Source organism: Aquarana catesbeiana, linkage group LG13 (assembly GCF_042186555.1).
Source record: "Aquarana catesbeiana isolate 2022-GZ linkage group LG13, ASM4218655v1, whole genome shotgun sequence".
NCBI lineage: Eukaryota > Metazoa > Chordata > Amphibia > Anura > Ranidae > Aquarana > Aquarana catesbeiana.
The window spans coordinates 217,679,363-217,703,657 of record NC_133336.1 but is presented as its reverse complement, the minus strand read 5'-3'; the positions used below and the strand labels follow the sequence as shown (position 1 = coordinate 217,703,657).

At 55.0% G+C, this 24,295-nt stretch overlaps 1 protein-coding gene across 2 annotated transcripts in view; it reads right to left on the bottom strand.

The window, feature by feature from the left end:
* ASH1L (ASH1 like histone lysine methyltransferase) overlaps positions 1 to 24,295 on the bottom strand; it is a 120,933-nt gene that overhangs the window by 8,794 nt on the left and 87,844 nt on the right. For both annotated transcript variants that reach the window (XM_073608816.1, XM_073608817.1), the window contains exons 13-23: positions 23,726 to 23,834; positions 17,838 to 17,996; positions 15,213 to 15,307; positions 9,454 to 9,602; positions 9,217 to 9,369; positions 6,093 to 6,147; positions 3,978 to 4,110; positions 3,654 to 3,902; positions 2,469 to 2,555; positions 2,298 to 2,388; positions 658 to 796 (exon numbers count right to left, since the gene is read on the bottom strand). In XM_073608816.1, the coding sequence (XP_073464917.1) occupies positions 658 to 796; positions 2,298 to 2,388; positions 2,469 to 2,555; positions 3,654 to 3,902; positions 3,978 to 4,110; positions 6,093 to 6,147; positions 9,217 to 9,369; positions 9,454 to 9,602; positions 15,213 to 15,307; positions 17,838 to 17,996; positions 23,726 to 23,834 (1,419 nt within the window). The remainder of the gene's footprint in view (positions 1 to 657; positions 797 to 2,297; positions 2,389 to 2,468; positions 2,556 to 3,653; positions 3,903 to 3,977; positions 4,111 to 6,092; positions 6,148 to 9,216; positions 9,370 to 9,453; positions 9,603 to 15,212; positions 15,308 to 17,837; positions 17,997 to 23,725; positions 23,835 to 24,295) is intronic.

Genomic DNA, 24,295 nt, shown 5'->3' with positions numbered 1-24,295 from the left:
CTTCGGTGAGATGGCGCCTCCTCTACCCTCGGTGAGATGGCGCCTCCTCTACCCTCGGTGAGATGGCGCCTCCTCTACGGTGAGATGGTCCACACATCAGACTCCACCCAGCTGATGAGGACAGTCCCTAAGTCCCTAAGCGGTAATGCCCAGTGGTGCAAATAATGCTCCAAGTGCTTTAGCCTTCCTCACCAGAGTGAGTCTTCAGAGACCAGGCAATGTCAATGCAGATAACTTTTGTCCCTACACTCAGGTCTGTACAATGCAGAGCCCGGGGCCCAGAAGTCACAATCCAGCATGGCCTCATAGGCCTCCAGTCCAGCTATGGCCTCCAAAGTAAGGCTTAGGAAAGACCGGCCTGGAGACCAGCCCAAGCAGCGATGTAATGAGGAATTGTGATTTAAGTCAATGGAATCCAAGGATGATTGAAGAAACAAGGCGAGCAAACATTGGTTAGACTTTCCCCATCTCCTAGGACACCAGTAAAACACTAAAGCATGCTGGGTAAGGGCGGGGTTATCCTGGGGCTGGCCATTTGCCAATACTGGTGGTAAAACCGGATAGAATGTAAGTTCCCGTGTCCCTCAATGGAGCAGGAATGTAATCTATAAGACCAGGCGCCCCTCCCCCAGGCAGATCACAGGACAGCAGACTTACTTCTCGTTCTTCCACAGCTTCTCTATACGGAAGATGTCGAGTTTATCGCGGTTGATGTGAGATAAGAGCCGGTAGGATTGTCTCACCGGCTGTCCGTCTGGCGTCCGCCGGCTGTCCCTCATGAGATACACGCAGTCTCCTGGGAAGACAAACATAATGGAGGAGATGTGTCAGATCCGTGTGAAATAACACCCCGCCCCCCTTTCCGCGTACCGCTCTGCCCATCGGGGCCCCTCGGATTACCGGCTACATGCAAGGTTTGGGGATCAGGTGACCCACTTTACCACCCCCCCCACCCCCCCCCCCCAGGGTGCAGCCAATCGCCAGGCCCAAACACTGGGGGGGGAAGGGTGGAAAGTCAGCGGGGATTTGGCAAGGTGAGGTAAGTATACACGTGTGGGAGAAGGTCTGTCAAGAGACCCGGTCATATCGTCCTGAAGAAGCAAACGGATTTCTTTAAAACCATCAAATCTCATACAATGATATGTGGAGCTGCAGTTATGAGCAAATCTTCTTTTCCCGTCTACAAGGCAAGCTTGGCCCCGCCCCCTTCTGAACCTACCTGTGGCCTCCTGAGGTCATCAATCACAACGAAGGCCCATTAGGGAGGAAGGGCCGTGGTAGGTGGTTGGGGGGGGGGGGGGGGCATGCTTGACTTTTTACAGGAAAAGTTGGAATTTGGATCTAAGCTTCAGCTGCCCAAATCTCGGCCCTTCCGATGGTCTTCACTTAAAGAGGAACTCCGGGCTCCCCGGAAAAAACTAAAAGCCAGCAGCTACAAATCCGGTACAAATCCTGCAGCTGCTGACTTTTAATATAAAGACACTTACCTGTCCGGGGATCCAGCGACGTCCTCACCCGAGCCAATTCTTCAATCGGGTGTGGGTGACGCCATCTTAAGTAAGGGACACAGGCAGCGAGGCCTTCTGGGTTTCCTATTGTGCATGCGCGAGCAGCGCCATGCTTTGTGAATGGTCCCGCAGTCCTCTGGGACCTACGATGTGTTCCAGGAGGCTGCGGGGGAAGGAGAGGACAATGCGGCACATCTGACCAGAAGTGGGAGAGGGTACCCAAAGTGTCAAATGTAGCAGTGAAAGGGGGGGAGGGGCAAACAAGCGGAACTTCCCCTTTTGGGTGAAGTTGCACTTTAAGGTTACCCCAGCTTCATCGTCCAGTCAGACTGACAGCATTCCTCTTACCTCAAGGGGTGACCACCTATGCCCCCCCATCTTTCTAATCAGGACAGGGGTGACCTAGGAAGCATGTGGCCCTCCTCAGCCGTGCCAGCTGGTGGGAACCGGCACTAAACTGGTCTGGTGGGGTGGAGGTTTCGAACAGGTTTATACTGCCCCTCTATGGCCACCCAGAGCCAATACTTAGGGCTGCCCTCACTGCAGGTGGCGGGGAAGATGGCACTACTCTGGTTGGTCTGAGGGATCCTGATCTCACCAAGGTGGACCAATAAGTTGGTGGGGAAGAGGAAGCTTTGCTGTGATCCTGAAATGCCCGCTACACAGTGATCTTTGCTGGTCAGAGGACGATGTGGCAATAGTCTGCAGAGGTCGTCCCCAACCCCCCCCCCCCCCCCCGTGTCTGCAGGACGGTGTGCAGAGGCCCCGGACTCTTGGGAGGCGGCGTACCTTGTCGGAGGAGCAGATCGTCCCGCAGGAGGCAGATGAAATAGATGAATCCCGGCTGGGCGTAGTGAGGACACGGGATCATGGGAACTTCCTGCAATAGAACATTCCGGGGTCACTCCCTGCACATGGTGTGAGCTCCCCCAATAAAATAAAAAACCCGACCCTCCTTACCCGATCCACCGGCCGCGGGTCACACTGCTCACACAGGTAATGTTCCACGTCTGACGTCATCCCCATACAGTCACAGTGCTGCCAGACCTGTGGGGACGCCACACACCAATGTCAGGGGGTGGTACAAAGTGAGACCCCCACCAATGAGATCCCTCAACAATGAGACCCCCCAACAATGAAACAACGAGACCCCCCAACAATGAAACCCCCCCAACAATGAAATCCCCCAACGAGACCCCCCCAACAATGAGACTCTCCAACAACGAGACTCCCAAACAATGAGACCCCCCCCCCCAACATTGAGACCCCCCAACAATGAGACCTCCCCAACGAGACTCCCAACAATGAGACCCCCCAACCATGACATCCCTCAACAATGAGACCCCCCAGACTCCCCGAGACCCCCCCCCCCAATGAGACTCTCCAACAACGAGACTCCCAAACAATGAGACCCCCCCCAACATTGAGACCCCCCAACAATGAGACCTCCCCAACGAGACTCCCAACAATGAGACCCCCCAACCATGACATCCCTCAACAATGAGACCCCCGAGACTCCCCGAGACCCCCCCCCAATGAGACTCTCCAACAACGAGACTCCCAAACAATGAGACCCCCCCCAACATTGAGACCCCCCAACAATGAGACCTCCCCAACGAGACTCCCAACAATGAGACCCCCCAACCATGACATCCCTCAACAATGAGACCCCCGAGACTCCCCGAGACCCCCCCCCAATGAGACTCTCCAACAACGAGACTCCGAAACAATGGGACCCCTCCCCCAACATTGAGACCCCCCAACAATGAGACCCCAACAATGAAAACCCCCCCAATGAGACTCTCCAACAACGAGACTCCCAAACAATGAGACCCCCCCCAACATTGAGACCCCCCAACAATGAGACCTCCCCAATGAGACTCCCAACAATGAGACCCCCCAACCATGACATCCCTCAACAATGAGACCCCCCCCAACAATGAGACTCTCCAACAACGAGACTCCGAAACAATGGGACCCCTCCCCCAACATTGAGACCCCCCAACAATGAGATCCCCCCAACGAGACTCCAACAACGAGACCCCCCCCCCAACGAGACCCCAACAATGAAAACCCCCAACAATGAGATCCCCTCCAACAACGAGACTCTCCAACAATGAGACCCCCCCATCGGTGACCACTCACCATACATTTCTCGCACTGAATCATCAGCCCCTCGTCCTTGTAGAGGCCGCAGATACAGCGAATGATGTCATCCTCCTTCTCATGTCCGCCATCTTTATCACACAAGGAGGTCTCAGAGCTGTCCGCCTCGCTCGCCGTCTCCCCCATGATTTCATCGATCTGTGCCGAGGACTCGTGCCGCGCGCTGTAATACGCCTTCCTCAGCCGGCACACATCCCGGCCAATAGCGGACTTCCTCCCGTGGTATTTCTGGAAGGGAAGCAGAGCGGTGATTTCCCGACTCGGTCATTCTATGGAGATAATGGAGGTGAGGGAGGTGCTTACCTCAGCATTGCGGAAAACCTTCAACATGTCCGTATCAAACGCCTCCACCGTCTTATAATGACCGCTAAGAATCTGCTTCTCAATGGTCAGCAAGTCCAGGGGGTCCCCCACCTTCTCATAGTAATACGGGTTCCTGGGGGGGCAAAGAAGAGACGTGACCCTAATATTCTACAGAGTGACCCCATCCCCCCCACCGTGTACAGAGTGACCCCATCCCCCCCACCGTGTACAGAGTGACCCCATCCCCCCACCGTGTACAGAGTGACCCCATCCCCCCACCTTCTCATAGTAATACGGGTTCCTGGGGGGGCAAAGAGGAGACGTGACCCCAACATTCTACAGAGTGACCCCATCCCCCCCACCGTGTACAGAGTGACCCCATCCCCCCACCTTCTCATAGTAATATGGGTTCCTGGGGGGGCAAAGAGGAGACGTGACCCCAATATTCTACAGAGTGACCCCATCCCCCCACCGTGTACAGAGTGACCCCATCCCCCCACCTTCTCATAGTAATACGGGTTCCTGGGGGGGCAAAGAGGAGACGTGACCCCAACATTCTACAGAGTGACCCCATCCCCCCCACCGTGTACAGAGTGACCCCATCCCCCCACCGTGTACAGAGTGACCCCATCCCCCCACCTTCTCATAGTAATACGGGTTCCTGGGGGGGCAAAGAAGAGACGTGACCCCAATATTCTACAGAGTGACCCCATCCCCCCACCGTGTACAGAGTGACCCCATCCCCCCACCGTGTACAGAGTGACCCCATCCCCCCACGTGTACAGAGCGACCCCAAATCCAGGGGGTCCCCCACCTTCTCATAGTAATACGGGTTCCTGGGGGGGCAAAGAAGAGACGTGACCCCAACATTCTACAGAGTGACCCCATCCCCCCACCGTGTACAGAGTGACCCCATCCCCCCACGTGTACAGAGTGACCCCAAATCTAGGGGGTCCCCCACCTTCTCATAGTAATACGGGTTCCTGGGGGGGCAAAGAAGAGACGTGACCCCAACATTCTACAGAGTGACCCCATCCCCCCACCGTGTACAGAGTGACCCCATCCCCCCACCGTGTACAGAGCGACCCCAAATCCAGGGGGTCCCCCACCTTCTCATAGTAATACGGGTTCCTGGGGGGGCAAAGAAGAGACGTGACCCCAACATTCTACAGAGTGACCCCAATCCCCCACCGTGTACAGAGTGACCCCATCCCCCCACCGTGTACAGAGTGACCCCATCCCCCCACCGTGTACAGAGTGACCCCATCCCCCCACCGTGTACAGAGTGACCCCAAATCCAGGGGGTCCCCCACCTTCTCATAGTAATACGGGTTCCTGGGGGGGCAAAGAAGAGACGTGACCCCAACATTCTACAGAGTGACCCCATCCCCCCCACCGTGTACAGAGTGACCCCATCCCCCCACCTTCTCATAGTAATACGGGTTCCTGGGGGGGCAAAGAAGAGACGTGACCCCAATATTCTACAGAGTGACCCCATCCCCCCACCGTGTACAGAGTGACCCCATCCCCCCACGTGTACAGAGTGACCCCAAATCCAGGGGGTCCCCCACCTTCTCATAGTAATACGGGTTCCTGGGGGGGCAAAGAAGAGACGTGACCCCAACATTCTACAGAGTGACCCCATCCCCCCACCGTGTACAGAGTGACCCCATCCCCCCACCGTGTACAGAGTGACCCCATCCCCCCACGTGTACAGAGCGACCCCAAATCCAGGGGGTCCCCCACCTTCTCATAGTAATACGGGTTCCTGGGGGGGCAAAGAGGAGACGTGACCCCAACATTCTACAGAGTGACCTCATCCCCCCACCGTGTACAGAGTGACCCCATCCCCCCACGTGTACAGAGTGACCCCATCCCCCCAGGTGTACAGAGTGACCCCATCCCCCCACCAGGTACAGAGTGACCCCATCCCCCACTGTGTACAGAGTGACCCCAAGTCCAGGGGGTCCCCCACCTTCTCATAGTAATACGGGTTCCTGGGGGGACAAAGAGGAGACGTGACCCCAACATTCTACAGAGTGACCCCATCCCCCCACGTGTACAGAGTGACCTCAAATCTAGGGGGACCCCCCACTTTCTCGTAATAGTACTTACTTTTTCTTGGGTGGAAGACTGATCAGGGGGGCTGCCAGGGTCCTGTTCATGGAATCTGAAGGGGAAGGACATCTGTGTTATATACGAAATACAGTGCCTGGAAAAAGTATTCATACCCCTTGTAATTTCCCACATTTTGTTACACCCAAAACCATAAATGTATTTTATTGGGATTTTATGTGATAGACCAACACAAAGTGTCACATAATTGTGAAGTGGAAGGAAAATGATAAATGATACAAATAAATATGTGAAAAGTGTGTGGGGGAGGGGCATTTGTATGGCGCCCCCCGGAGTCAATACTTTGTAGAACCCCCTTTCTCTACAAGTCTTTTTGGGGGTGTCTCTACCAGCTTTGCACATCTAGAGAGGACATTTCTGCCCATTCTTCTTTGTAAAATATCTCAAGCTCTGTCAGATTGGATGGAGAGCGTCTGTGAACAGCAATTTTCAAGTCTTACCACAGATTCTCAATGTGATTTAGGTCTGGACTGTGACTGGGCCATTCTAACACATGAATATGCTTTGATCTAAACCATTCCATTGTAGCTCTGGCTGGATGTTTCGGGTCGTTGTCCTGCTGGAAGGTGAACCTCCGCCCCAGTCTCAAGTCTTTTGTAGACTCTAATGCCCCGTACACACAATCCTGGGATTTTTTCCGACGGATGTTGGCTCAAACTTGTCTTGCATACACACGGTCACACAAAGTTGTCGGAAAATCTGATCGTTCTGAACGCGGTGACGTAAAACACGTACGTCGGGACTATAAACGGGGCAGTGGCCAATAGCTTTCATCTCTTTATTTATTCTGAGCATGCGTGGCACTTTGTGCGTCGGATTTGTGTACACACGATCGGAATTTCCGACAACGGATTTTGTTGTCGGAAAATTTTATATCCTGCTCTCAAACTTTGTGTGTCGGAAAATCCGATGGAAAATGTCCGATGGAGCCCACACACGGTCGGAATTTCCGACAACACGCTCCGATCGGACATTTTCCATCGGAAAATCCGACCGTGTGTACGGGGCATAACAGGTTTTCTTCTAAGATTGTCCTGTATTTGTCTCCATCCATCTTCCCATCAACTCTGACCAGCTTCCCTGTCCCTGCTGAAGAAAACCATCCCCACCACATGATGCTGCCACCACCATGTTTCACGGTGGGGATGGTGTGTTCAGGGTGATGTGCAGTGTTAGTTTCCCCCACACATAGAGTTTTACTTTTAGGCCATAAAGTTGAATTTTGGTCTCCTCTGACCAGATCACCTTCTTCCACATGTTTGCTGTGTCCTCCACATGGCTTCTCACAAACTACAAACAGGACTTCTTATGACTTTCTTTCACCAATGTCTTTCTTCTTGTCACTCTTCCATAAAGGGCAGATTTGTGGAGAACACGACTAATAGTTGTCCTGTGGACAGATTCTCCCACCTGAGCTGTGGATCTCTGCAGCTCCTCCAGTTACCATGGACCTCTTGGCTCTTCTCTGATGAATGCTCTCCTTGCCCGGCCGGTCAGTTTAGGTGGACGGCCATGTCTTGGTAGGTTTGCAGTTGTGCCATACTCTTTCCATTTTCCGATGATGGATTGAACAGAGCTCCGTGAGATGTTCAAAGCTTGGGAGATTTCTTTATACCCTAACCCTGCTTTATACTTCTCCACAACTTTATCCCTGACCTGTCTGGTGTGTTCCTTGGCCTTCATGATGCTGTTTGTTCACTATGGTTCTCTAACAAACCTCTGAGGGCTTCACAGAACAGCTGTATTTATACTGAGATTAAATGACACACAGGTGGACTCTATTTACTAATTAGGTGACTTCTGAAGACAATTGGTTCCTCTAGATTTTAGTTATCAGAGTAAAGGGGGCTGAATACAAATGTCCCCCCCACTTTTCACATATTTATTTGTATCATTTATCATTTTCCTTCCTCTTCACAATTATGTGACACTTTGTGTTGGTCTATCACATAAAATCCCAATAAAATACATTTATGTTTATTGGTTGTAACATGAAAAATGTGGGACATTTCAAATCCCAGGCTGGGGGCGGGTTCTGGATCCATCAAATCCCAGGCTGGGGGAGGGTTCTGGATCTATCAAATCCCAGGCTGGGGGCGGGTTCTGGATCCATCAAATCCCAGGCTGGGGGAGGGTTCTGGATCCATCAAATCCCAGGCTGGGGGCGGGTTCTGGATCCATCAAATCCCAGGCTGGGGGCGGGTTCTGGATCCATCAAATCCCAGGCTGGGGGAGGGTTCTGGATCCATCAAATCCCAGGCTGGGGGCGGGTTCTGGATCCATCAAATCCCAGGCTGGGGGCGGGTTCTGGATCCATCAAATCCCAGGCTGGGGGCGGGTTCTGGATCCATCAAATCCCAGGCTGGGGGCGGGTTCTGGATCCATCAAATCCCAGGCTGGGGGCGGGTTCCGGATCCATCAAATCCCAGGCTGGGGGCGGGTTCCGGATCTATCAAATCCCAGGCTGGGGGCGGGTTCCGGATCTATCAAATCCCAGGCTGGGGGCGGGTTCCGGATCTATCAAATCACAGGCTGGGGGCGGGTTCCAGATCCATCAAATCCCAGGCTGGGGGCGGGTTCTGGATCTATCAAATCCCAGGCTGGGGGCGGGTTCTGGATCTATCAAATCACAGGCTGGGGGCGGGTTCTGGATCTATCAAATCACAGGCTGGGGGAGGGTTCCGGATCTATCAAATCACAGGCTGGGGGAGGGTTCCGGATCTATCAAATCACAGGCTGGGGGCGGGTTCTGGATCTACAAATTCCAGGCTTGGAGCAGGTTCAGGATCTATCAAATCCCAGGCTGGGGGCAGGTTCTGGATTTATCAAATCACAGGCTGGGGGCGGGTTCTGGATCTACAAATTCCAGGCTTGGAGCAGGTTCAGGATCTACAAATCCCAGGCTTGGAGCAGGTTCTGGATCTACAAATCCCAGGCTTGGAGCAGGTTCTGGATCAAGCTATACTGAAGCCATCAGTGAAGGCCCAGGACCAGGCTGTGGTGTCTGGCAGAGGTGCCTGGCAGGTTTCTCATGTCTGCAGTTAGCCTGGATTTCCTGCGTAGGTGAAATGTGAGGGACGTTGATTATCGAGAAGGAAGTCACCTTTACAGCAGACGATTCCATCGCAGATCTCCTTGAAGATCTGTGCCAGGCGGGCGGCCCGTGCCACCTCGATGTTCTCCTCCGCTGCAGCCAGCCGGCGGGTGCGAACCGACCGCGACGTCTGCAGAGCAGCAAACTGAGTCATGAAGACATCTGGAAAACATGGCGGACAGGAGAAGTGAGAGGAGCTCCGGAGAACATGGCCACCATAATAGGACCCTCCAGCGTCCTGCTCACCAGCTTTGATGTTTCCATCGTCTCTGCACACTCCGTTCCAGCGGGTATACAGCGACGCCGCATTCAGCTCATTCTTCACCTCCTCGTGTCGCCGCCGGGTTTTCTCCCAATTCCGGATCAGGAAGACTCTGTGCTTCAACACAAAGTTCCTGCAGACACAGAGCCCCCGGGGAGGTCATCAATATGTGACAGCAAAACACATAGCAGAGACTAAGAGACAGCAGGACAGGCAGAGACCAAGAGACAGCAGGACAGGCAGAGACCAAAAGACAGCAGGACAGGCAGAGACCAAGAGACGGCAGGACAGGCAGAGACCAAGAGACGGCAGGACAGGCAGAGACCAAGAGACGGCAGGACAGGCAGAGACCAAGAGACGGCAGGCCAGGCAGAGACCAAGAGACGGCAGGCCAGGCAGAGACCAAGAGACAGCAGGCCAGGCAGAGACCAAGAGACAGCGGGACAGGCAGAGACCAGGAGAAAGCGGGACAGGCAGAGACCAAGAGACAGCAGGACAGGCAGAGACCAAGAGACAGCAGGACAGGCAGAGACCAAGAGACAGCGAGCCAGGCAGAGACCAAGAGACAGCGGGACAGGCAGAGACCAAGAGACAGCGGGACAGGCAGAGACCAGGAGAAAGCGGGACAGGCAGAGACCAAGAGACAGCGAGCCAGGCAGAGACCAAGAGACAGCGGGACAGGCAGAGACCAAGAGACAGCGAGCCAGGCAGAGACCAAGAGACAGCGGGACAGGCAGAGACCAGGAGAAAGCGGGACAGGCAGAGACCAAGAGACAGCGGGACAGGCAGAGACCAAGAGACAGCGGGACAGGCAGAGACCAGGAGAAAGCGGGACAGGCAGAGACCAAGAGACAGCGGGACAGGCAGAGACCAAGAGACAGCGGGACAGGCAGAGACCAGGAGAAAGCGGGACAGGCAGAGACTAAGAGACGGCAGGACAGGCAGAGACTAAGAGACGGCAGGACAGGCAGAGACCAAGAGACGGCAGGAATGGCAGAGACCAAGAGACGGCAGGACAGGCAGAGACCAAGAGACGGCAGGACAGGCAGAGACCAAGAGACGGCAGGACAGGCAGAGACCAAGAGACGGCAGGACAGGCAGAGACCAAGAGACGGCAGGACAGGCAGAGACCAAGAGACGGCAGGACAGGCAGAGACCAAGAGACGGCAGGACAGGCTGAGACCAAGAGACGGCAGGACAGGCAGAGACCAAGAGACGGCAGGACAGGCAGAGACTAAGTAACACAGTGAGTGGGGCACAGTACAGGGTATGGGTGAAGGGGGCACAGTACAGAGGGTGAGGGGGCACAGTACAGAGGGTGAGGGGCACAATACAGAGGGTGAGGGGGGCACAGTACAGAGGGTGAGGGGGGTACAGTACAGAGGGTGAGGGGGCACAGTACAGGGTATGGGTGAAGGGGGCACAATACACAGGGTGAGCGGGGCACAGTACAGAGGATTAGGGGGCACAGTACAGGGTATGGGTGAAGGGGGCACAGTACAGGGTATGAGTGAAGGGGGCACAGTACAGAGGGTGAGGGGGCACAGTACAGGGTATGGGTGAAGGGGGCACAGTACAGAGGGTGAAGGGGGCACAGTACAGGGTATGGGTGAAGGGGGCACAGTACAGAGGGTGAAGGGGGCACAGTACAGAGGGTGAAGGGGGCACAGTACAGGGTATGGGTGAAGGGGGCACAGTACAGGGTATGGGTGAAGGGGGCACAGTACAGAGGGTGAAGGGGGCACAACACAGAGGGTGAGGGAGTACAGGGTATGGGTGAAGGGGGCACAGTACAGAGGGTGAAGGGGGCACAGTACAGGGTATGGGTGAAGGGGGCACAGTACAGAGGGTGAGGGGGCACAGTACAGAGGGTGAAGGGGCACAGTACAGAGGGTGAAGGGGGCACAGTACAGGGTATGGGTGAAGGGGGCACAGTACAGAGGGTGAGGGGGCACAGTACAGGGTAAGGGTGAAGGGGGCACAGTACAGAGGGTGAGCGGGTCACAGTACAGAGGGTGAAGGGGGCACAGTACAGAGGGTGAGGGGGCACAGTACAGGGTATGGGTGAAGGGGGCACAGTACAGAGGGTGAGCGGGGCACAGCACAGGGTATGGGTGAAGGGGGCACAGTACAGATGGTGAAGGGGGCACAGTACAGGGTATGGGTGAAGGGGCACAGTACAGAGGGTGAGGGGGCACAGTACAGGGTAAGGGTGAAGGGGGCACAGTACAGAGGGTTAGGGGGCACAGTACAGGGTATGGGTGAAGGGGGCACAGTACAGGGTATGGGTGAAGGGGGCACAGTACAGAGGGTGAAGGGGGCACAGTACAGGGTATGGGTGAAGGGGGCACAGTACAGGGGGTTAGGGGGCACAGTACAGGGGGTTAGGGGGCACAGTACAGGGTATAGGTGAAGGGGGCACAGTACAGAGGGTAAAGGGGGCACAGTACAGGGTATGGGTGAAGGGGGCACAGTACAGGTTATGGGTGAAGGGGGCACAGTACAGAGGGTGAGCGGGGCACAGTACAGAGGGTGAGCGGGGCAAAGTACAGAGGGTGAGGGGGCACAGTACAGAGGGTGAAAGGGGCACAGTACAGAGGGTGAAGGGGGCACAGTACAGGGTATGGGTGAAGGGGGCACAGTACAGGGTATGGGTGAAGGGGGCACAGTACAGGGTATGGGTGAAGGGGGCACAGTACAGAGGGTGAAGGGGGCACAGTACAGGGGGTTAGGGGGCACAGTACAGGGGGTTAGGGGGCACAGTACAGGGTATAGGTGAAGGGGGCACAGTACAGAGGGTAAAGGGGGCACAGTACAGGGTATGGGTGAAGGGGGCACAGTACAGGGTATGGGTGAAGGGGGCACAGTACAGGGTATGGGTGAAGGGGGCACAGTACAGAGGGTGAGCGGGGCACAGTACAGAGGGTGAGCGGGGCAAAGTACAGAGGGTGAGGGGGCACAGTACAGAGGGTGAAAGGGGCACAGTACAGAGGGTGAAGGGGGCACAGTACAGGGTATGGGTGAAGGGGGCACAGTACAGAGGGTGAGGGGGCACAGTACAGAGGGTGAGGGGGCACAGTACAGAGGGTGAGGGGGCACAGTACAGAGGGTGAAGGGGGCACAGTAGAGGGTGAAGGGGGCACAGTACAGAGGGTGAAGGGGGCACAGTACAGGGTATGGGTGAAGGGGGCACAGTACAGAGGGTGAAGGGGGCACAGTACAGAGGGTGAAGGGGGCACAGTACAGGGTATGGGTGAAGGGGGCACAGTACAGAGGGTGAAGGGGGCACAGTACAGAGGGTGAAGGGGGCACAGTACAGAGGGTGAGGGGGCACAGTACAGGGTATGGGTGAAGGGGGCACAGTACAGAGGGTGAGGGGGCACAGTACAGGGTATGGGTGAAGGGGGCACAGTACAGGGTATGGGTGAAGGGGGCACAGTACAGAGGGTGAGGGGACACAGTACAGGGTAAGGGTGAAGGGGGCACAGTACAGAGGGTGAGCGGGGCACAGTACAGAGGGTGAGCGGGGCACAGTACAGAGGGTGAGGGGGCACAGTACAGGGTAAGGGTGAAGGGGGCACAGTACAGAGGGTGAGCGGGGCACAGTACAGAGGGTGAGCGGGGCACAGTACAGAGGGTGAGGGGGCACAGTACAGGGTAAGGGTGAAGGGGGCACAGTACAGAGGGTGAGGGGGCACAGTACAGGGTAAGGGTGAAGGGGGCACAGTACAGAGGGTGAGCGGGGCACAGCACAGGGTATGGGTGAAGGGGGCACAGTACAGAGGGTGAAGGGGGCACAGTACAGGGTATGGGTGAAGGGGGCACAGTACAGAGGGTGAGTGGGGCACAGTACAGAGGGTGAGTGGGGCACAGTACAGAGGGTGAAGGGGGCACAGTACAGGGGGTTAGGGGGCACAGTACAGGGGGTTAGGGGGCACAGTACAGAGGGTGAAGGGGGCACAGTACAGGGTATGGGTGAAGGGGGCACAGTACAGAGGGTGAGGGGGCACAGTACAGAGGGTGAGCGGGGCACAGTACAGAGGGTGAGGGGGCACAGTACAGGGTATGGGTGAAAGGGGCACAGTACAGAGGGTGAGCGGGGCACAGTACAGAGGGTGAGCGGGGCACAGTACAGAGTATGGGTGAAGGGGGCACAATACAGAGGGTGAGCGAGGCACAGTACAGGGTATGGGTGAAGGGGGCACAATACAGAGGGTGAAGGGGGCACAGTACAGTGGGTGAAGGGGGCACAGTACAGAGGGTGAGGGGGGCACAGTACAGAGTATGGGTGAAGGGGGCACAGTACAGAGGGTGAAGGGGGCACAGTACAGAGGGTGAGGGGGCACAGTACAGGGTATGGGTGAAGGGGGCACAGTACAGAGGGTGAGGGGGCACAGTACAGAGGGTGAAGGGGGCACAGTACAGAGGGTGAAGGGGGCACAGTACAGAGGGTGAGGGGGGCACAGTACAGAGTATGGGTGAAGGGGGCACAGTACAGAGGGTGAAGGGGGCACAGTACAGAGGGTGAGGGGGCACAGTACAGGGTATGAGTGAAGGGGGCACAGTACAGAGGGTGAGCGGGGCACAGTACAGGGTATGAGTGAAGGGGGCACAGTACAGAGGGTGAGCGGGGCACAGTACAGAGGGTTAGGGGGCACAGTACAGGGTATGGGTGAAGGGGGAACAGTACAGAGGGTGAAGGGGGCACAGTACAGGGTATGGGTGAAGGGGGCACAGTACAGAGGGTGAAGGGGGCACAGTACAGAGGGTGAGGGGGCACAGTACAGAGGGTGAAGGGGGCACAGTACAGAGGGTGAAGGGGGCACAGTACAGGGTATGGGTGAAGGGGGCACAATACAGAGGGTGAGCGGGGCACAGTACAGAGGGTGAGGGGGCACAATACAGAGGGTGAGGGGGGCACAGTACAGAGGGTGAGGGGGCACAGTACAAGGTATGGGTGAAGGGGGCACAGTACAGAGGGTGAGGGGGCACAGTACAGAGGGTGAAGGGGGCACAGTACAGAGGGTGAGCGGGGCACAGTACAGAGGGTTAGGGGGCACAGTACAGAGGGTGAGCGGGGCACAGTACAGAGGGTGAGGGGGCACAGTACAAGGTATGGGTGAAGGGGGCACAGTACAGAGGGTGAGGGGGCACAGTACAGAGGGTGAAGGGGGCACAGTACAGAGGGTGAGGGGGCACAGTACAGAGGGTGAAGGGGGCACAGTACAGAGGGTGAGCGGGGCACAGTACAGAGGGTGAGGGGGCACAGTACAAGGTATGGGTGAAGGGGGCACAGTACAGAGGGTGAGGGGGCACAGTACAGAGAGTGAAGGGGGCACAGTACAGAGGGTGAGCGGGGCACAGTACAGAGGGTTAGGGGGCACAGTACAGGGTATGGGTGAAGGGGGCACAGTACAGAGGGTGAAGGGGGCACAGTACAGGGTATGGGTGAAGGGGGCACAGTACAGAGGGTGAGCGGGGCACAGTACAGAGGGTGAAGGGGGCACAGTACAGAGGGTGAGGGGGCACAGTACAGAGGGTGAGGGGGCACAGTACAGAGGGTGAGGGGGCACAGTACAGGGTATGGGTGAAGGGGGCACAGTACAGAGGGTGAAGGGGGCACAGTACAGAGGGTGAAGGGGGCACAGTACAGGGTATGGGTGAAGGGGGCACAATACAGAGGGTGAGCGGGGCACAGTACAGAGGGTGAGGGGGCACAGTATGGGATGTGGAAGGTTCATACCTCTCCCTGTTGGACATAGGTTTCATGTGGAGTTGGGAGCCGAGTCTGTTCGATGCCCCGACACTATCGCTGTGATCCTCGCTGTGGTGACCCCTCTACAGACAGAAAATTGCATTTATTCTACACATCACTTTATAAGTACAGTTGGGGTGAAAAGTGTGCCCCCGGTAATATACGGGATGTACGAATGATCAGCAAATCCCGTTTCTTTTCTTTCTATTTTAATATATTTATTAGAGTTTTATGCAAAAAACTAAGAGATTCCTATTCTGTAACTGGAGGTGATACCAGAACGTCCCAATCATAAAACAAATGAAATGACCCCCCCCCCCCCCCGTTCAGAAATCTGTACCCCTTAATCCTGTGTATTACCCCCTTTATCACCAATGACAGCGGTCAGTCTTCTGTAATAGAAATCTATGAGGAATTCTTGCAGTTGGTAGGGTCACCCATTGGTCTTGGCACAATGCCTCCAGGTCATGTAAAGTCTCCCCAGAGACGGCCACTCCAGAACCTTCACCTTCTTCTGCTGTAACCACTGGATGGTCAGCTTGGCCTTGTGCTTCGGGTCATTGTCCTGCTGGAGGGTCACCTTGGTCTTGTGCTTTGGGACATTGTCCTGCTGGAGGGTCACCTTGGTCTTGTGCTTTGGGACATTGTCCTGCTGGAGGGTCACCTTGGTCTTGTGCTTTGGGACATTGTCCTGCTGGAGGGTCAGCTTGGCCTTGTGCGTCGGGACATTGTTCTGCTGGAGGGTCAGCTTGGCCTTGTGCGTCGGGACACTGTCCTGCTGGAGGGTCAGCTTGGCCTTGTGCGTCGGGACATTGTCCTGCTGGAGGGTCAGATTAGCCTTGTGCGCCGGGACATTGTCCTGCTGGAGGGTCAGCTTGGCCTTGTGCTTCGGGTCATTGTCCTGTTGGAGGATCAGCTTGGCCTTGTGCTTTGGGTCATTGTCCTGCTGGAGGGTCAGCTTGGCCTTGTGCGTCGGGACACTGTCCTGCTGGAGGGTCAGCTTGGCCTTGTGCGTCGGGACATTGTCCTGCTGGAGGGTCAGCTTGGCCTTGTGCTTCGGGTCATTGTCCTGCTGGAGGGTCACCTTGGCCTCCTGCTTCGGGTCATTGTCCTGCTGGAGGGTCAGCTTAGCCTTGTGCTTCAGGTCATTGTCCTGTTGGAGGATCAGCTTGGCCTTGTGCTTCGGGTCATTGTCCTGCTGGAGGGTCAGCTTAGCCTTGTGCTTCGGGTCATTGTCCTGCTGGAGGGTCAGCTTAGCCTTGTGTTTCGGGTCATTGTCCTGCTGGAGGGTCACCTTGGCCTCCTGCTTTGGGTCATTGTCCTGCTGGAGGGTCAGCTTAGCCTTGTGCTTCGGGTCATTGTCCTGCTGGAGGGTCAGCTTAGCCTTGTGCTTCGAGTCATTGTCCTGCTGGAGGGTCAGCTTGGTCTTGTGCTTCGGGTCATTGTCCTGCTGGAGGGTCAGCTTAGCCTTGTGCTTCGGGTCATTGTCCTGCTGGAGGGTCACCTTGGCCTCCTGCTTCGGGTCATTGTCCTGCTGGAGGGTCAGCTTAGCTTTGTGCTTCGGGTCACTGTCCTGCTGGAGGGTCAGCTTAGCCTTGTGCTTCGGGTCATTGTCCTGCTGGATGGTCAGCTTGGCCTTGTGCTTTGGGCCATTGTCCTGCTGGAAAGTCCGAGAGCCTCCCATGTGCAGCTTTCCTGCAGAAGAACGCAAATTGTCTGCCAGTATTTTCCGATAACATGTTGCATCCATCTTCCATCATATTTCACAATATTCCTCCCTTCCCCGTGTCTTTAGAGCCCCTTCCCCCAAAACATCAGTGAGCCACCACCATGCTTCACAGTGGGGATGGTATTCTTCCTCTCCATACATAACGCTGATGGTTGTGGTTTGGTCACTCCAGATTACAGTCTGCCAGAAGCTGGGAGGCGTCAAGGTGTTGTCGGCCATATTGTAACCGGGCTTTTTTGTGGTATTGGCAGTAAAGGATTCTTTCTGGCAGCTCCACAATGCAGCTCATTTTTGTTCAAATATCATCGTATTGTGCTCCTTGGAACAAGGACAAGGCCTGTATTTCTCCTGAGGTCACCTGTGGGGGGTTTTCTTTATATCCCAAACAATTCTTCTGGCAGTTGTGGCTGCAATCTTTTTTGGTCTACCTGGCTTGGTATCAATTGATCCCCGAATTTCACACTTCTTAATAAGTGATTGAACAATACTGACTCTCATGTTCAAGGTTTTGTATCCTTTTCCATCTGTATAAAGTTCCATTACCTTGTTGCGCAGATCTTTTGATAGTTCTTTTCTGCTCCCCATGGCTCAGTATCCAGCCTGCTCAGTGCATCCACGTGAGAGCCAACATAATCACTGACTATTTATACACAGACACCACAGATGTGGGAAATGACCTCCTGTGTGTGTCACCTTGTGTCTGTACCAAGGCCAAACATTCCGGGGGGGGGGGGGGGGGAGTCTTCATCAGGCACATTTGGGGATTTTTGGTATCATTAGGAATAAAAAAAGGAGCCAAACATCTATGTGATAATAAATGGCTTCAGATCATCACCCTGAACTGTATTCTGCTCCCACCAGCCCCCCATCTCCCCTGCACTCACCCTTCTCTTCAGCCGATGCTTGGACTTCCTCTTCTCCTTGGAGCGCCCCAGCCTGCGGTGAGGAATCTGATGGCCGCCTTTGTTGGTCAGTCCGTTCATTCTCTGGCTCTTCCCACCGATGATCCCCCGACATCGATCAAAGCCGCACTTACACAATTGCTGCCAGGAGAGGAAGAGACATGTTACATGCACACACAGAACTAGGAGACTAAACATGGCTGCCACCTATCTAGGGGTACATAGAGGACACGGCTACCACCTATCAGGGGATAGAGAGGAAGGACACGGCTACCACCTATCAGAGGATACAGAGGGAGGACACGGCTACCACCTATCAGAGGATACAGAGGGAGGACACGGCTACCACCTATTAGAGGATACAGAGGGAGGACACGGCTACCACCTATCAGAGGATACAGAGGGAGGACACGGCTACCACCTATCAGAGGATACAGAGAGAGGACACGGCTACAACCTATCAGAGGATACAGAGAGAGGACACGGCTACCACCTATCAGAGGATACAGAGAGAGGACACGGCTACCACCTATCAGAGGATACAGAGGGAGGACACGGCTACCACCTATCAGAGGATAGAGGGAGGACACGGCTACCACCTATCAGAGGATACAGAGGGAGGACACGGCTACCACCTATTAGAGGATACAGAGGGAGGACACGGCTACCACCTATCAGAGGATACAGAGGGAGGACACGGCTACCACCTATCAGAGGATACAGAGAGAGGACACGGCTACAACCTATCAGAGGATACAGAGAGAGGACACGGCTACCACCTATCAGAGGATACAGAGAGAGGACACGGCTACCACCTATCAGAGGATACAGAGGGAGGACACGGCTACCACCTATCAGAGGATAGAGGGAGGACACGACTACCACCTATCAGAGGATACAGAGGGAGGACACGGCTACCACCTATCAGAGGATACAGAGGAAGGACACGACTACCACCTATCAGAGGATACAGAGAGAGGACACGGCTACCACCTATCAGAGGATACAGAGGGAGGACACGACTACCACCTATCAGAGGATACAGAGGGAGGACACGACTACCACCTATCAGAGGATACAGAGGAAGGACACGACTACCACCTATCAGAGGATACAGAGAGAGGACACGGTTACCACCTATCAGAGGATACAGAGGGAGGACACGACTACCACCTATCAGAGGATACAGCGAGAGGACACGGCTACCACCTATCAGAGAATACAGAGAGAGGACACGGCTATCACCTATCAGAGGATACAGAGAGAGGACACGGCTACCACCTATCAGAGGATACAGAGGGAGGACACGGCTATCACCTATCAGAGGATACAGAGAGAGGACACGGCTACCACCTATCAGAGGATACAGAGGGAGGACACGGTTACCACCTATCAGGAGATACAGAGGGAGGACACGGCTACCACCTATCAGGAGATACAGAGGGAGGACACGACTACCACCTATCAGGAGATACAGAGGGAGGACACGGCTACCACCTATCAGGAGATACAGAGGGAGGACACGGCTACCACCTATCAGAGGATACAGAGGAGGACACGACTACCACCTATCAGGAGATACAGAGGGAGGACACGACTACCACCTATCAGGAGATACAGAGGGAGGACACGGCTACCACCTATCAGGAGATACAGAGGGAGGACACGGCTACCACCTATCAGAGGATACATAGAGGACACGGCTACCACCTATCAGAGGATACAGAGGGAGGACACGACTACCACCTATCAGGAGATACAGAGGGAGGACACGACTACCACCTATCAGGAGATACAGAGGGAGGACACGACTACCACCTATCAGGGGATACAGAGGGAGGACACGGCTGCCACCTATCAGAGGATACATAGAGGACATGACTACCACCTATCAGAGGATACAGAGGGAGGACACAGCTACCACCTATCAGAGAATACAGAGAGAGGACACGGCTACCACCTATCAGAGGATACAGAGAGAGGACACGGCTACCACCTATCAGAGGATACGACTACCACCTATCAGGAGATACAGAGGGAGGACACGACTACCACCTATCAGGGGATACAGAGGGAGGACATGGCTGCCACCTATCAGGGGATACAGAGGGAGGACACGGCTGCCACCTATCAGAGGATACATAGAGGACACGACTACCACCTATCAGAGGATACAGAGGGAGGACACGACTACCACCTATCAGAGGATACATAGAGGACACGGCTACCACCTATCAAGGGATACAGAGGGAGGACACGGCTACCACCTATCAGAGGATACAGAGGGAGGACACGGCTACCACCTATCAGGAGATACAGAAGGAGGACACGACTACCACCTATCAGAGGATACAGAGGGAGGATACGGCTACCACCTATCAGAGGATACAGAGGAAGGACACGGCTACCACCTATCAGGAGATACAGAGGGAGGACACGGCTACCACCTATCAGAGGATACAGAGAGAGGACACGGCTACCACCTATCAGAGGATACAGAGGGAGGACACGGCTACCACCTATCAGGAGATACAGAGGGAGGACACGGCTACCATCTATCAGGAGATACAGAGGGAGGACACGGCTACCACCTATCAGAGGATACAGAGGAGGACACGACTATCACCTATCAGGAGATACAGAGGGAGGACACGACTACCACCTATCAGGAGATACAGAGAGAGGACACGGCTACCACCTATCAGAGGATACAGAGGAGGACACGACTACCACCTATCAGGAGATACAGAGGGAGGACACGACTACCACCTATCAGATGATACAGAGGGAGGACACGACTACCACCTATCAGAGGATACATAGAGGACACGGCTACCACCTATCAAGGGATACAGAGGGAGGACACGACTACCACCTATCAGAAGATACAGAGGGAGGACACGGCTACCACCTATCAGAGGATACAGAGGGAGGACACGGCTACCACCTATCAGGAGATACAGAAGGAGGACACGACTACCACCTATCAGAGGATACAGAGGGAGGATACGGCTACCACCTATCAGAGGATACAGAGAAAGGACACGGCTACCACCTATCAGGAGATACAGAGGGAGGACACGGCTACCACCTATCAGAGGATACAGAGGGAGGACACGGCTACCACCTATCAGGAGATACAGAAGGAGGACACGACTACCACCTATCAGAGGATACAGAGGGAGGATACGGCTACCACCTATCAGAGGATACAGAGAAAGGACACGGCTACCACCTATCAGGAGATACAGAGAAAGGACACGGCTACCACCTATCAGGAGATACAGAGGGAGGATACGGCTACCACCTATCAGAGGATACAGAGAAAGGACACGGCTACCACCTATCAGGAGATACAGAGGAAGGACACGGCTACCACCTATCAGGGGATACAGAGGGAGGACACGGCTAGCTATCAGAGGATACAGAGGGAGGATACGGCTACCACCTATCAGGGGATACAGAGGGAGGACACGGCTATCACCTATCAGAGGATACAGAGGAAGGACACGGCTACCACCTATCAGGAGATACAGAGGGAGGACACGGCTACCACCTATCAGAGGATACAGAGAGAGGACACGGCTACCACCCATAGGAGGATACAGAGGGAGGACACGACTACCACCTATCAAGGGATACAGAGGGAGGACACGACTACCACCTATCAGAGGATACAGAGGGAGGACACGGCTACCACCTATCAGAGGATACAGAGGGAGGACACGGCTACCACCTATCAGAGGATACAGAGGAAGGACACGGCTACCACCTATCAGATGATACAGAGGGAGGACACGACTACCACCTATCAGGGGATACAAAGGGAGGACACGGCTAGCTATCAGAGGATACAGAGGAAGGACACGACTACCACCTATCAGAGGATACAGAGGGAGGACACGACTACCACCTATCAGAGGATACAGAGGAAGGACACGGCTACCACCTATCAGCAGATACAGAGGGAGGACATGGCTACCACCTATCAGAGGATACAGAAAGAGGACACGGCTACCACCTATCAGAGGATACAGAGAGAGGACACGGCTACCACCTATCAGAAGATACAGAGGGAGGACACGGCTACCACCAATCAGAGGATACAGAGGGAGGACACGGCTACCACCTATCAGAGGATACAGAGGGAGGACACGGCTACCACCTATCAGGAGATACAGAGGGAGGACACGACTACCACCTATCAGGAGATACAGAGGGAGGACACGGTTACCACCTATCAGGGGATACAGAGGGAGGACACGGCTACCACCTATCAGGAGATACAGAGGGAGGACACGACTACCACCTATCAGGAGATACAGAGAGAGGACACGGCTACCACCTATCAGAGGATACAGAAAGAGGACACGGCTACCACCTATCAGAGGATACATAGAGGACACGGCTACCACCTATCAGAGGATACAGAGGGAGGACACGGCTACCTATCAGAGGATACAGAGGGAGGACACGGCTACCACCTATCAGAGGATACAGAGGGAGGACACGGCTACCTATCAGAGGATACAGAGGGAGGACACGGCTACCACCTATCAGAGGATACAGAGGGAGGACAGGACTACCACCTATCAGGAGATACAGAGGGAGGACACGGTTACCACCTATCAGGAGATACAGAGGGAGGACACGGCTACCACCTATCAAAGGATACAGAGGGAGGACACGGCTACCACCTATCAGGAGATACAGAGGGAGGACACGGCTACCACCTATCAGAGGATACAGAGGGAGGACAGGACTACCACCTATCAGGAGATACAGAGGGAGGACACGGTTACCACCTATCAGGAGATACAGAGGGAGGACACGGCTACCACCTATCAGAGGATACAGAGGGAGGACAGGACTACCACCTATCAGGAGATACAGAGGGAGGACACGGCTACCACCTATCAGGAGATACAGAGGGAGGACAGGACTACCACCTATCAGGGGATACAGAGGGAGGACACGACTATCACCTATCAGAGGATACAGAAGGAGGACACGGCTACCACCTATCAGGAGATACAGAGGGAGGACACGGCTACCACCTATCAGGAGATACAGAGGGAGGACACGACTACCACCTATCAGAGGATACAGAGGGAGGACACGGCTACCACCTATCAGAGGATACAGAGGGAGGACACGGCTACCACCTATCAGAGGATACAGAGGGAGGACACGACTACCACCTATCAGAGGATACAGAGGGAGGACACGACTACCACCTATCAGAGGATACAGAGGGAGGACACGGCTACCACCTATCAGAGGATACAGAGGGAGGACACAACTACCACCTATCAGAGGATACAGAGGGAGGACACGGCTACCACCTATCAGGAGATACAGAGGGAGGACAGGACTACCACCTATCAGGAGATACAGAGGGAGGACACGGCTACCACCTATCAGAGGATACAGAGGGAGGACACGGCTACCACCTATCAGGAGATACAGAGGGAGGACACGACTACCACCTATCAGGAGATACAGAGGGAGGACACGGCTACCACCTATCAGAGGATACAGAAGGAGGACACGGCTACTACCTATCAGAGGATACAGAGGGAGGACACGACTACCACCTATCAGAGGATACAGAGGGAGGACACGACTACCACCTATCAGAGGATACAGAGGGAGGACACGGCTACCACCTATCAGAGGATACAGAGGGAGGACACGGCTACCACCTATCAGAGGATACAGAGGGAGGACACGACTACCACCTATCAGAGGATACAGAGGGAGGACACGGCTACCACCTATCAGAGGATACAGAGGGAGGACACGGCCACTGTCTATAAAGGGGCTGCCATGTCAGGGAGTACAGAATGGTGTCACACAGAATCTCTCACCTGCTGCTCGGTGTTAAATGAGTGGAAGTTGTAGTCGTAGGTCAGCTCAGTTCCCGCTGGCATGTCCTTCAAGGCATACAGACCGATGCGGTAAACCCCATTCACCGACCTGGCCACAAGACAGTGATATCAACACATGAGACAGACCTGGCAGTAGGAGGTGCTGCATTATACAGGGGGAGAGAGAACTGGCAGTAGGGGGCGCTGCATTATACAGGGGGAGACAGACCTGGCAGTAGGGGGCGCTGCATTATACAGGGGGAGACAGACCTGGCAGTAGGGGGCGCTGCATTATACAGGGGGAGAGAGATCTGGCAGTAGGGGGCGCTGCATTATACAGGGGGAGAGAGATCTGGCAGTAGGGGGCGCTGCATTATACAGGGGGAGACAGATCTGGCAGTAGGGGGCGCTGCATTATACAGGGGGAGACAGACCTGGCAGTAGGGGGCGCTGCATTATACAGGGGGAGAGAGATCTGGCAGTAGGGGGCGCTGCATTATACAGGGGGAGACAGACCTGGCAGTAGGGGGCGCTGCATTATACAGGGGGAGACAGACCTGGCAGTAGGGG